The sequence below is a fragment of the Otolemur garnettii genome, unplaced genomic scaffold (assembly GCF_000181295.1).
Source record: "Otolemur garnettii isolate 467f Iridium unplaced genomic scaffold, OtoGar3 scaffold00184, whole genome shotgun sequence".
Lineage (NCBI taxonomy): Eukaryota > Metazoa > Chordata > Mammalia > Primates > Galagidae > Otolemur > Otolemur garnettii.
Genome location: NW_003852579.1, coordinates 2,468,919 through 2,484,114, shown reverse-complemented (window position 1 = coordinate 2,484,114; position 15,196 = coordinate 2,468,919). Strand labels below are relative to the sequence as shown.

Below are 15,196 nucleotides of genomic sequence, written 5' to 3'. Positions count from 1 at the left end.
TCTCAAAAAAAAAAAAAAAAAAGGACACACACACACACAAAAAAAACCCAAACCATTTTATTTTGAGGAATATGAGGCACAAGATGTAAGTGACTTGCTTACATCTTACAAGTCTGAGAAGCAGCAGAGCAGGGATTCAATCCAGGCAAGTGGGCTCCAGAGCTAGGAAATCTGCTCTATTACTTTCATTTCCTGAGAGTGAAACTGCCCCAAGGTACAGATGTATGAAGCCAACTAAGAATGTTGATAGGCTCCATTTTAACCCCCAAATTAAAGACTTTTCTAAGAAATTAATTTCACACTAAATTTAGTGATACCACCTGAAGAGCTGCTATTTTCTACTCACAGTCTTCCAGTTTGTACACACAATGTGCAATTTCTAATGCTCAGAATACTGAAGTCATTCCTTCAGCTAGTACAACCTTGCTGGCAGACCTTCAGTAAAGCTCTGTTGTCATGCTGACAATTAGCACAATGCACTACAAAAAACACCAGACTGGAAGTCAGGAGTCCTGGCCCCAGCTTGTATGCTAAAACCAACTGTGTGAGGGAATTTTGGTGGGGGTAAGATAGAAAGTGCTTTTAGGGTGGTGCCTGTGGCTCAAGGAGTAGGGCGCCAGCCCCATATATCAGAGGTGGTGGGTTCAAACCCAGCCCCGGCCAAAAACTGCAAAAAAAAAAAAAGAGTGCTTTTAAGTTATAACTACATGAATGTAAAATTGCTAATTATTCTTTTTTTAGCATATAAATTATTTTATATAATTTATAGCCTAAATTTTTTTTTTTATAATTTGTATGCCTATGTTGCCTTTTAAAAGTAATAAAATATGTATTTTTTTTATTGTCTGGGACTCACTGAGGGTACAAAAGAATTAGGTTACACTGATTGTATTTTCTAAAGTTCCTCTTATACTTGTGTCCCATCCCCAGGAAGTGTGCCATACACCTTGATCCCCCATCCCCTCCCTCCTACCTCATTCCCCTATCCCACTGCTAATTATTCTTAATGATGGATCAACAAAAGAATAACAAGATACAAAAACTGATATTCTTTTCATCTGTCCTAAGACAATCCAGGTTGTGATCCTACTTAGTAAGCTTTGCTTCCCTAGTGAGAGTAAAAACCAACACTATTATCAAAAAATGAGCTGGAGTACACTGGATGGTAAACATAGACCTGGACTTTAATCCTTTGACACCAAAAATTCAGGAGAGAAATATTCCAAGAAAAACAAACCTTATGAAAGAACATCAGTCAGATCGTCAATTTCCCTAATGAGGGGCCACACTGGTAGCTGGCATAAATTTGCATGTTACAGCTAATGCTGAAGGAAACTTTGGTGGTTCCAACCTTAAGACTGGTGAGAAATGACACTGTCATCTTTATTTAATACCCTCTATAGAGGAAAATTTCATATGACATAGATTTGTCCTTAGATTGATGGTCCCATGATGTACAGTAGGAGTGAAATTCTCATCTATTTTATACTCCGACGCAACCTTTATTTTTTATTATTTATTTTTTTGAGACAGAGTTTCACTATGTCACCCTATGCCGCGGCATCACAGCTCACAGCAACCTCAGACTCTTGGGCTTAAACGATTCTCAGCCTCCCAAGTACCTGGGACTATAGGTGCCTGCCACAACGCCTGGTTATTTTTTTGTTGCAGTTTTCATTGTTGTTTAGCTGGCCGGTGCCGGGTTGAACCGGCTAGCCTTGGTGCATGTGGCCAGTGCTGTAATCACTGTGCTATGGTTGCTGAGCTAAGCCGAGCCTATGGAACCTTTAATTGGATTATTTTCAAATGTTTTGTGAAGGCTTTCAAGTATATATCACAACTATATTTTGTGTATGTCTGAGCCTTTAAATTTACCTGTCTCTCAACCTAAGTTCTGCCCAATCTTAGCCCAGAAAGTTAATGGAGTCCAAACCTTTAGGTCTTGCCAGCTGCACCGACTTGACAAATTCTCCACAATAAGTCTGTACTCTGTGCGGGTAGGAGGGCCATATTTATCTCGGCCACTTCTTCTATAACCATATCCACCTTTGGAAGGTTCAAATACATAAGATTACTTTAGTGGAGGAAAAGGAAAAAATGACATAGAACATATTCCCCTTAAATATATCATTTATACCCACCCAAACAATAGCTTAACTCTATTTAATAATATTTTAACTCTATTCCCACCCTTAATTCTAAACTAGATTTTTAAGAAGGCAATCAGTTAAACATTAAAATTTAATTTACAAAGTCATAAGTATATATATCATTAATATTTATATTTAAGATTAACATGCATAAATTTAAAACTATTAATAATTCAGAAATAAGTAACCAAATTATTAAGTCAGTTACTGGTGTTACTCACAGTGATTAAAGGTTTTGTGAATATTTTATATATTAAAAAAAAAAAAAAAGATTTTCAGGCACCTATTTCAGTTTAATCTCATCTGTGTCTAACCCTTGGGATCCTCACCACCCAGGTCTAATGGGAAAAGGTTGCGGTCGTCACATGGCTTCCTGTTTTTGGTCAGCCAAGGGCCACAATGGTTCAAAGAGCCACGCATGGAAAGGTAACCCAAGGTCAGCAAATGGAACAGGCAGTCATCTTAGCCTCAAAGGATTCTTTTAATTAAAACATTGAGGTCTTTGTTAAATCTATGTTAAACAATTGCATTACAGAGAAAAAAAACAACACAAACACACATCATTAAACATTTATAAAGTATTAAAACAAGAAATTTATGTCATTAATTTAATTAAAATTAATATTATCAAAGATGTTTACTTGCAATTCTACATTAAAGATACACAATTTATAAACAAATGGCTTAAATATCAATACATTTAAATGTAACAATTAATTAATTACTTAAAAAATTAGCATTTAATAACAAAACCATGTCATTGATCCAAATATTCCCCTCAAATGCTTACTGCGTCCAGAACCGTAACTGCCATCTCGACGTGGGCCGCGGGCATGCTCAACAATTACTCGCTCACCACAAAGGTCTTTGCCATTCAGTTCATAAACAGCATCATCTGCATCACGCAGATCATCAAACTCCACAAAACCATATCTAGAAGAGAGCAAACAAAATCCTGGTTGGCACCATTTTGACATCTAGTTTCACTAACATTAAAGAGAAAACAATGAGGTTCATGCTTAGCAAAGGTTAGGTGGGTTTTGCAAAACTAAGGATCAGCTTTTTCTTCTCTTTAGCTGAAACCACTTTGCTTTGTGCCAATAGGCACTGCATGAGGAAGGGAGACTTCTCAAGGCAGACTCCTAAGTTTCTAGTAGGAGGCTGGTCAGATATTCAGAAAACACTTCTGTTGTTCCCCAAGAACAATGAGACCTACCTTCAGGCACTGTGTATTAATTGTTAAATCACGTTCAAAATAACATACGAGGTAAAAATCATACTATCTTAAATCTCCTCTATAAAAGGAAAAAAAATTTTTAAGTTTCTGTTCCTCTACCTAAAGAAATCAGTCACAAGTGAATTAACTGTTCTAGAAATTATCAGTGAAAAAAAAAATTAGAACTATTTACTTTCCTATGAGAGTCCAAACTCATTTTCAGATGGGCTGAATTCTCTAACTATATACAACCATGCAAATTTCTTTACATGGCATTGCTAGGAATTTCCAAGCAGAGAGGTTTGGTGGTTTAATCATATCCCAAAGAAAACAACCCCCCCATCCTATAAATGACTATTAAAAAGCACAATTTATAAAAGCAAAGCACAAAATTTGCAAGATTAAGCAAATTGAAAACTGTTATCAAGAAACAGTTTGGCTAATAGCTATTAAAGGTCTAGCTCTGTGATCATTGCCTATATTTACAAACCAAAACCATCTTATGGTCATATTTAATTACAAAGCAAAGTTATAAGCAATTTCTTTAAACTTTAACAAGGCTGTGTACAAAGGCAAACACTGATTAGTTTTTTCTGCATTTAAACATACTGACACTAAAACAGGATGTAAGACTTGACAGAGGTTCACCTAGTCTGCAGATAAAAAATGACTCCAGCTTCTTTAGCATGTAATGCTGTACTCAGCAACATGTTAAAAAAGTGATAAGTCAGAATTCAATTTTTCCCTTACTGAAGCGTTCCTTTTGTGCAAGAATCTGTTAAGGTGACAATGTGCTAGGTTACAACATGTAGGTAACAACTTTGGAGGGTTCTATGCTGAAATGTCTGAGTGGGATTGACTCTAAACTCCTTTTAAAAAATGTGACACAGACACAGTTATTTAATGGTAAGTGTTTTACAGTAACACAATTCAGAAGCCACCTGGCTCAATTTATGGACCGTGAAATCTTTAAAAAAACATGGTTTCATGCTCTCATAGGCTGGAATTGCAGAGAAGTTTAAAAAGAATGATTTCTGAACATGCCTTTATATTTGACAAGGCAAGTAAAGCCTTGAAAATCATTAACTTATTATGCTTGAAAGTGCTTTATTGTCACATAAAAAGCCAATCTATTTTCTACTTGGTTTTAACCCTTAGTAAAAAAAGTTAAAAAGTGTGCCTTCCTTAATTTGGTTGTCAAAACCAGCCCTGAGTCTGCTTTGCTCACAGCACCACTGCTCTTGACACCATTTAAGAGCCTGAATCCAAGCAAAGAAGGAGGGATGTTTGGCATGGTCATTGACAATAATGATCCCCACTTCCTTAAGAGTCACCTTCTGGCTTGGCACTGTTCAATGACCAGAATTGATGTAGTTTGATCTCAGAAGGACAAAACTGAGTACTGAGAATTAAACAAAAAACAGGAAGATGCCAACTGTTTTCTTCAAAACAGTTAATAAAGTTTACAACTCCCAGGGGTGTGTATCACAGAATGCAAGACCCTAAGCTCTGCAGGCCAACTGAGATATAAATCCCGGTGACTGCTGATGGGAAGAGATGCTTCTGTCAGACTCACATGGGAATATGTTCTCCCAGACTATAAGCATCCTGAGTGTTCATTCTGTTCCAAAGCTTACAAGCAGAACTTACCCTGACCTTTCAGGGAAAGCAATCACGACCTGTTCAGTGGAGGCATAAAAATTTAAAAATAAAAATTAATGCTCAGACAGAACAATCTTTCTCTGCAAACTGAGACTGAAACAAGGCATACCTTGCCAATCAACTCTTCCCTGAGTTGTAGGGACAATCTGTGATGTTATAGAAAAATGACCCCTATGATCCTTCCCTAATACTTACTTCTAAGAAGTTCCAATAAATAGGTCACTTAGTAGTCATATTTTTGGGGTATTCAAGTCACTTATTAAGTTAGTTGACGTAAGATCAAATTTATTTTACATGAAAATCTTGGTTACTCTTCTGTGAAAAGCCACAAAACCTATTTGAAACATTTTCATGTCAAAGTCCAGTTCAAGGATCAAATCAGGTGTCTTCCATTTCTCTGTGCCACTGACATGCTAGGGTGGCAGGATGGGGTGTGGGGGCAGTTTGGAAGATCAAAACAAATATCCTCCCATACAACAACCCATACCTGATAGAGACTCCTGTTCTGAATGTAAAGCAAAAACTAGAACAGTGTGGTTGGTTGTTTTTACCAAATTACTATTTAGATATGATTTAATGGAAAGATAACTTTATTTCATTCAACAAGTAATGGGTCCCCAAAATAAGGCAGGAAGACTAGTAATAACAATAAAACGTTATCTAACACTGACTATATACTCTCTATATACTAGGCAATGAAACTAAGGTATAGAGTTTTTAGAGGTTTTTTTTTTTCTTTTGCATAACTTACAAAAAATAAAAAATGAATAAAAAGCAGAGCTGGCATTCAAAGCCTATGGCTGATACCAGAGCTGAAACTCATATAACTATTAAGAATGGACAGCAAGAACTGGCCTACGTTCCTGTCCTGGTTCAGCTATAAACCAATTCTGAACAGCATATTTAAATCATTTTATTTCTATGGGTCTTTGTTTATTTGTGAAATGAGGGAGCTATACTAAATATCTCTAAGGTTTTTACAAACACCAAAAAATACAATATATAAAATGAGTACTTCTTTGGCTTAACAATGGGTCATTTAAACTCTAAAATTTGGCGTGTCTGGAACAAGATAGCACCACCAGAGGTATGCAAGAGCAACAGATGAATAAGCTTAAACTTAATTTTCAACATCTATAATACCTTTTAATACCAGGTATGTTCTCAATTTTAGGTTTACTTAAACATTTTAACTGTTCCCAAGTTAAATTTGGTGCCTTCAACAAAGTAAAGCTCTTCCTGGTAACCAACACTGAGGAGTCTTTAAAATCAATCTAAATATTTCCTTTGTGCTTTGCAGCAAGTAACACAAAACCAATCTCTTATTTCACCAAGTATTCCCCTTTGACGAGGTAAGGATCAATATAAAATACATACATGCATGTATACACACCATTCTATGTATGCATGTGTGTACATATGCTGTGTATACACATCTCTGGAGTAACCTGTGACTAAGCCTCACAAAACACAACCCGACAGATAAATTTCTCTAATTCTAACAGCAGATATCCTCCTTCTGCTCTATTAAAAACAAAGAACATCTTTCAGTAATTCTAATAAAAGAAGGAAGAGAATGAAGGAATTCAGGAGAAGGAATCTAAGACAAATTAAAAAAAACATCCACAGCAGGGACAAAAACACAAAGTGCCCTCCAATACACCTCATCTTATTCTCAGATGCTCAAGCTTTTCGTCTTCTCCTCTATGTACATAAAAGAATCAAGTGTGGCCTTACTATCCAATATATGATACTCTTGAATTAAGAAACCCCCCCCCACTCCTTTCTTCAACGTTTCTCCTCCACTACAGGATGAGTATTCCTATTCTGAAAATTTAAAATCTGAAACTTTTTGATCACCAACAAAGGATGCTCAAAGGAAACGTTCACTAGAGCATTTTAAACTTCTGGATTAGGGCTGACTGACTGCTAAGTATAATGTAAATATTTCCAAATCCCAAACACTTCTGGTCCCAAGCATTTCAGATAAGGGATACTCAACCTGTATTAACTTCCCCAAACTGTTTTCTTCTGGCCACCTCCTATCCTGACAAATTGAGTCAAAAGAATAAGGGGAAGTTGCTATCATTTTCCTTCTAAAAAAGTAGGCACCATGATATTTAGTAAGGACAGACAGGTATCTGGATACCACCAACAAAAGCCACATTGTATCACACAGGCTGTTCTAAACTTTCATTCTCATCAATACTCTCATCTCCCTCACTCAACAGATAATTAGTGTACTGCTCAGGCGATTTGCCAGAACTCTAAAAAGGTAAAACCGGAATGATGTTTTTCAAAACTAAGGTATGCCAACACTACTATTACTTTTTTTTTTTTTTTTTGAGAAAGGGTCTCACTTTGTCACCTGGGCTAGCACGTACTGGTGTTACCATAGCTCACTGCAACTCCTGGGCTTAAGTAATCCTCCTGCCTCAGCCTCCTCAGTAGCTAGGATTGCAGGAGCACACCACTATGCCTGCCTTATTTATTTTTTTTATTAAAGACTTCAATTTTGACTTTTATTTTTTTTGAGATAAGAGTCACTCTGTCACCCTGTGGTTGAGTGCCACGGTGTCATCATAGTTCACAGCAACCTCAAATTCCTAGGGGTTCAAGTAATCTTCCTACTTCAGCCTCCCAAGTAGTTGTGACTACAGGTGCCCACCACAATGCCTGGCTAGTTTTTCTAATTTTAGTAGAGATGGAGTTTTGCTCTTGCTGGGGTTGGTCTCAAACTCCTAAGCTCAAGCAATCTACCCACCTTGGCCTCACAGAATGCTAGGATTATAAGCATGAGCCACTGTACCGGGCCAAATTTTACAAATGTTAACCACACTTCTTCATCCAAGAATTATTATCTGAGTTAACACTGTTACTAAAACAGACTTTCTATGATCCTAACAACCTATACCAATGGTCCCAAACACCACTATGCCCACCCTTGTCTCTGTATTTTCTAATAAAGAGGATGTAGAATTATCTTGCTCTTTGCAGAATGGCTTAGGCTAGTAACCTCTGTCTTCCAAACAACTTCACTAAACAGGGAGGCTGGAGAAAAAGTCCTCTCTGAAAAATGATGTGTATGACCTGCTTTAGAAATAAGCTGATCAATGGTGAATTGGGCAGGGCATGACTAGGGGGTGCTCAGTACCATAAACTGCTGGGGAGTGGATACAAGGAGCAAGGGAAAGCAAGCCTCCATGCGTGTGACCACAGTCACCCACCAACACTGCTTACCGAGGGGCATGCCTTGGATGATCTCTCTATAAGAAAAATGTGCCCCTTGCCACGGTGGATCTCTGCTCACCTTTGTCCTAAAACTGTGCCACATGCTTTTCTTTGTATGTGGACATGACAGTCCTCAGCCAACCATCAGCAGGATGTGAGTTTTGTTTTCCCAATGTGGTGAGCCATTCCCACATTCACTCATTTCCTTGTAAGAACCGAACCTCTCCATGGCTGGTCAGGATTAGGGATGTTGCTGTAGCCAAGGAAAAATTTTCATCTGTTGAAGTTAACCCACGGGGTGGCTCGAGCCCTCAATCTAGAGTCAGTAGCACTGTACTTTAAGGGCAGAGCCCTTAAATCTACCCTGAAAGAAATGGCATTCAGTGAACAGGAATCAAACAGCTTTCTTTCAAAGCACTCAGTGTTGGTCCCATGCTTCAGCCAAATTGGTCTTATGAGGTGAAAAAAAGTTAGGACACATGGACAGGACAGTAATAAAAATCAGTAATTCTTGCTGTCTGCATAAAGTGCTTGGAAAACTACAGAAAGACACTTCTGCAACCAACTCTAGTGCTCAGATAAGGCCAACTCAGAGAAAAAGCTTGTGAATGAGAACAGTGTAACTGCCCCAATTCCAAAGGTGTGCAACATTCCAGGGAACCAGTGGTTAGGCCCTCACAGTAGAATTAACCAGTGTCACATTTACTGCTTGGGATTAGTGATTATGGTTGCAATTTGATTTTTCCAGTAACGGAGGGTTGTTTATAACCCACAAATAGAAGCTGCTACCACATGAGGTAGGTTCCTGAGATCCTTTCCTATCCTGAGACAGGAAGGAGGCTGCTCTGGGCATTCTGGCCTCCCTGACTTTCAGTCTCAGAGGAGGGAGGGCCATCAAGGCCACCCAGAAAGGGTGGATGACTTACCCGTGCTCACTGAGTGGCAGAGCTGGGGTGCGACTTCAGGGCTCACCATTACCCAGTCTGGGGCTCTTTTGACGTCGGCAAACTGGCAGTTCCCGCACACCAAGAGCTCTTTGATTAGAGCTAGTGTGGATTCCTGGTCTGCAAACGTTGGCCACAGCTCAGTCTGCACTTGATCTTTCCCCACCTTCAAAGAAGAAAACCTACCTCATGATTTCTCTCTTCTGGATCCCCTGACCATTCATTTCCAACAACCTTGCAATCATTTTTGACAACTCCTCCCTGGTTGCCCACTGGGTTTACTACCAAGTTCTATAGTTTCTTCATTTTGCTGGGCCTTCAGGACTGTCTCTACCTTTCTGATTGATTTACATAATTCTGGGTTAGAGCTATTTTTACTTAGTCAACTTGTCTCTATATTGTAGCAGGGAAAGTCAGTTCATTCTTTTGCTTGGAGATTTATAGTGACTTCTAAATATCTTTGTTTATGTCATTCTTTAACCAGGAACACCCTGACTATGTAAGTTGAATCATAGCAATCTTCTTCCACAAACCTCTTTCACAAAGCCCCAGAAACCCACCTGAGTCCGGTTATTTTAGCACTTTCTTTAGCTTTAGCACTTCTAATCGATTTTATGTTTTAAATGGTGATTGTTTTTGTGGCTTTTTAAGCCTTGTTTCTTTGTGCTTATTTTTTCATTTGGTTATGAGCTCATTAGTAACAACAAAGGCTAGTATGTCTGTTGTATATTTACCACAGTGCTTGATACATAATAATTTATCCATAACATTTCATTCATTCCTCATGACTGAAATGTGAATGGTGTATTATCATGGTTCCCATTTTACAATACGAAATGAAGACCTGGAGAGGCTAAATGACTTGCTCGTTGTCAAGGAGCTCATAAGTGCTGGAGCTGGATTTGAATCCAGACTTGTGCCTCTAACTCCCCAGCTTTAATCCATAAAGTTCCACTGCCTTATTTTTTATTTTTTGAGACAGAGTCTCACTTTGTCACCCTTGGTAGAGTGCCGTGGTATTATAGCTCACAGCAACCTCAAACTCTTGGGCTCAAGCAATTCTCGTGCCTCAGCCTCCCCAGTAGCTGGGACTATAGGCGCCCGCCACAACGCCCGGCTATTTTTTGAGATGAGGTCTTGCTCTGGCTCAGGCTGATCTTGAACTCCTGAGCTCAGGCAATATACCCACCTCGGCCTCCCAAGTGTCCACTGCCTTTTAAAGGCAGATACCTCTCATAGTCTTGAGCATTATCTTTTTCATTCATCAAATGTTGCTGCTTGACTTAAGGATTCTAATCTAGACAAGCCACGCTGTAGTAAAGTTTTATGATATAGCAGGAGAAAGTCTCCAGAGAAAGAAAGAAATTTATCTTGGGGCAGGGTAAAGCACCTCTAAGCTGGGGGTATATGACAACCAGGTTACTTTCACTCTTGTCTTTTGGTTCCCATTAGCCAGTGTCAGCCATCTGGTCCTTCCGAAAACATGTGTGGGTTCAGAACATAACAGACTAGAAGAATAGAGGAAAAATAAGATTATTCTGTGCAATCCCCATTTTGGAGGTCCCATATCAACCCCTAGAGTCTGTCTTTGGTTCTAAGGTTTGGCAAAAATCAGATCAGCACAGAGAAAATGAAGAGCTGGATCTAGACATGGTGGATGTGAATGAATACTGACAATAATACGAATTTAAAAATGCATTTAGTTTCACAAGGAATGGTAACTAAGACCAAAAATTATAAATATAAGTATAAATGTAAGGAAAAATGGGCTAGAATTCAAATGCTAGAAAGTTTACAGCCTTCCACCTACACTACAATTACAGCAGCAACCAAAAAAAATATTTTGTGTGATTAACACATTATTGTAACATGATTACTCTAGCCCATTAGGACTCTCCCTTCAAGTTCCTTTGTAACGATAAACTACTATTTTTCTGAACATCTTATTATGGATCATGCATTATGTTTAAGTGCTTTACACACATAATACATTCAATTTTCACAACTCTGGGGTTTACTGCCCTCTCACAGATGTAGGAACAAAGTTAGAGCAGTCCAGTAACTTGCCAATGCTATGCCCAAATACCTGGGATTCTTCAAAACCCAGGTCCTAATCTAAAACCTGTTCTATTGCTTCCTACACATCAATGGAAAGAAGTGGTCTGTTAGACTAGACTTTGAGAAATACAAGCTGTAGGAGCACAGAAAATCAGTTTCACTAGATATGTGCTATACCATGGAAGAAAAAAATGCCCACATGAATATCAGCATTCCATCAGAAATATTAAATGGGAAATATCATTTCTACATCAGTTGTGCGCTAATACTAGTGAGTTGTGAACATTTATTCTCCGCTAATGGAACCAAACCTATGAACTATCAACCAGTCTAGGAAGATAAAGGTAAAAAAATCATTAAGAAACTTTATCTCTGCAACGAGGACACCAATATATTGGCAGGAAAATCTGACTTGTGATCTTCCTTTCTGACAAAATAAACCATTTATTGAAAAAACCTCTAATTATAAAGAAATAATAAAACTCAAGCTCATGGTATTAAGTCCACATTGCAGATTTTGTCAGTCCATCTTTAAAAGAATACTTACTTATTGAATTGAGGAAAAAGAATAATCATTATCTTAAAAACAATTAAAACAAAATCCCTGCAGAATAAGAGATATAGAACAATCTGCATCAAATTTGTAATTAGTCTTATTCTTACTGTAACTGTTCTGAGCCTATCTGCCAACTTGTTTGAACCATCCAAAATGGTTTCAAAAATGAACTAAGTTTGCCAACCTATTTCACTTTCACTAGGCTGCCACCTTATTCCTATCCTATAAAATGGGACCACCCAGAAAGCAACATACAGCAGACTGGTGTAACTATAACTAGTTTGTGGGCCAACTATTCTAACAGTAACCCCATAATAACTAAATGCATTATTTTGGTATCTTAATGCCAAGATGGCTTTCCTTAAATTAGGGGGAGGCAAACACAATCACCTATGTACATTTCAATTTTCTGACATTTATCAATACTGAGGGTAAGTAAAAGGTTTCACAAAAAAAAGGGAGTCAACTATTCCCTGATAACACACTATGGTTCACACAAAATCATAAATTAAAAATGTGAGGCCACGTTTGGTGGCTCATGCCTAAAATCCGGACATTTGGGGAGGCTAGGGAGGAAGAATCACTTGAGGGCAGGAGTTTAAGACCAGCTGGGGTAACATAGTTAAGACCCTATTTCTATAAAAAACAGAAAAATTAGCCAAATCTGACAGCTTGTGCCTGGGATCCCAGCTATTTGGGAAGCTCCCTTGATCCTAGGAGCTTGAGGTTGCAGTAAGCTATGATGATGCCACTGCACTCTAGCCTAGGTATTGTCTCAAAAACACCCCCCCCACTTGAAAAAAAAAAAAGTAGAGATGAAAGTGGTATTATCAATTTAGAATGAAACTCTTGGGATATAAAACAGAATTACTACATCTGTTACTTTTACTTAATAAAATTAAAGCTTACACTCAGCAAACAGCGCTACCTGACTGCATACCAAAGCTACAAACAAAACCAGTTTATACTTACCTCTAAAACAATACAATGAGCTGCCAGGTGTTAAAGGTGCATAAAGGTTATGCCTCTGGGACCTTCTCAGCTGCATGAGGGCCTCATAACCGCCCTGGTCCCTGAACTGCAGTCTGTTTCTTTTTCATTAAAGCCATCATTTTCCATATATATCTCGGGGATGCACTTCCCTTGAAATTAGCCATTAATGAAATATTTTGATGAATTTTCAAACTTTTACAATTAATGGATCAATAGCTTCATTACATTCACACAAACAATTTTCTCAAGTCAATGTTCTGGTCTCTTTCCTGACTTCCTTGCCTGAGCCTCCTGCTCACCTACTTCATTCCCAAATGCTGAATTCAAACCTTCTTCCTCCAGTAAACCACTCCTGTCTCCACTCTCTAGGTCAGTGGTTCTCAACCTTCCTAATGCTCCGGCCCTTTAATACAGTTCCTATGGGTCGCAACCCACAGGTTGAGAACTGCTGTTCTACGTCTTAGAGGTCTCTATTTCATGAAGAGGTCTCTATTTCATGAAAGTCCTCCTTCTGGCTTACAGGCCTTAAAGACATGGCTGAGGACCTAGCAGAGAAATAACAAGGTTCTTTTCTTTTTGAGACAGAGCCTCAAGCTACTCCCCTGGGTAGAGTGCCGTGGCTTCACAGCTCACAGCAACGTCCAACTCCTGGGCTCAAGTGAGTCTCCTGCCTCAGCCTCCCGAGTAGCTGGGACCACAGGCGCCCACCATAATGCCCGGCTATTTTTTGGTTGCAGCCATCATTGTTGTTTGGCGGGTCCGGGCTGGATTCGAACCCGCCACCTTAGGTGTATGTGGCTGGCGCCTTAGCCACTTGAGCCACAGGTGCCTAGCCACAAGGTTCTTTTAAATGCTTCTTCTGGTATCACCTGAAGCTCTGAGACCTCTAGCCTGGGAGACTTTCATTTCAACACTCAGGAAAATCTTTCAGGGCAATTCCTTAAAATACAGGAGTGCAAATTAAGGGCATCACCCCTCATCTTCAGGTTTAAAGGCCAGATGGCTCTTGGAATAACAACAGGACAGAAAATATTTACTTGTACAAATCCTGCCAGCCAGTCATGACAAAGCTGACACCACCTTGCAGCTCTTTAAAGAGTAGCCTGAGGAAAGACTCACCAGCAGTATCTGTCCAGTGACAAAGTCATAAGAACGTCCATCTGTCTCACTTTTGGCAATAACTTATCAGCTGGTTGGAAGCCACTTCAGAGACTAAAAGGCTACACTGGCTAGGAAACCTGAACTACTCTCTCACCACTAGAGGCAAGTCCCAAAATGACAGGACCAAACCATCTGGAAGGAAACAGCCTGAGAAGCTTTGACAGCCGCTGCCCATGCTATAATCTGGTATGTGAATAAAAGAAATTCTTCAGTTTCCAGAGACGTCAAAAACTCATTTTGTAACCTTGGGCCAGTCACTTAATTGTCCCATGCCTTAGTGTTTCCCCCTTCAGCATAAACTACGGACAACACCTGTTTGTAATGGACTTTGATACACTCAGTTGAAAAATAAATCATACAAATGTATTAACGTTTTCTAAAGTTTTGAGGTTTCATTGTTAGTTTACAAATTTACAAACATCACTCCCAAAAGTGTCCTCTCAGATGCCTGGAGTACCTTTCTTCTGAGGAACACAGAACTCAAAGTATAATTTTCTATTCTACTACAGTAAAACCTCTGTTAAGTTGACCACCCAAGGGACTCAACAAACTGGTCAGCATAAGGACTAGGGCTACTGTACTGACATGTACATGTGGCACATGTCTGGTCTATGCAAATTAAATTAGGTCAACTATGAAGGTCCTACTGTACTGGGAACCCAAATCACATTCAAGTCTATATCCTCTGCCTATCTTTTAAGAAGGGATAAATAACCTCACATGGCCCTTTGACTCAGATAATACCTCAATGAAGAAGGGAGGAGCAAGATAGTAAACTGAAGTAAAGGGGTTTATAATGACTTAGTCAAATAATTACAAATGATGGTTATTCATACCACAAACTGACTGTGAAACCAGGACAAAGAAGTAGGGGGCAATTTATGCTAGTAACATTTGATCAAACTTTCAATAAAGCATTGTCTCTTGGCACTGATTTTTTACAAAATCACAAATTTGCATTAGTTAAATTAGCAGATTTTAAACAATACAGGTGTATGATGCTGGTGAGGAAGTCACCACATGGGTGTGCTCATATATTGCTAGTGTAAATGTAACTGGTGCATATTTTCGGCAAAGTTATGTGGTTGTAAGCATTGACAGCCTTAAATATGTTCATTCCTCCTGCAACACAGGAATTTTATTTCATGGGATCTGTCCTAAAGGCATAATAAAGATGCAAAAAAAGTATGCATCCAACATGGGGTTATTTCTTTTTTTTTTTTTT

The 15,196-nt window shown here is 38.8% G+C and overlaps 1 protein-coding gene across 7 annotated transcripts in view; it reads right to left on the bottom strand.

Annotated features, from left to right (window-relative positions):
• SRSF4 (serine and arginine rich splicing factor 4) overlaps positions 1-15,196 on the bottom strand; it is a 28,296-nt gene that overhangs the window by 7,389 nt on the left and 5,711 nt on the right. The window contains exons 1-5 of one of the 7 annotated variants that reach the window (XM_012812008.2): positions 10,594-12,544; positions 8,339-9,369; positions 5,017-5,045; positions 2,941-3,083; positions 1,934-2,046 (exon numbers count right to left, since the gene is read on the bottom strand). In XM_012812008.2, the coding sequence (XP_012667462.1) occupies positions 1,934-2,046; positions 2,941-3,083; positions 5,017-5,045; positions 8,339-8,362 (309 nt within the window). In that variant the 5' untranslated portion in view covers positions 8,363-9,369; positions 10,594-12,544. The other 6 variants (XM_012812009.2, XM_023507442.1, XM_012812007.2 and 3 more) reach the window with 6 other exon arrangements.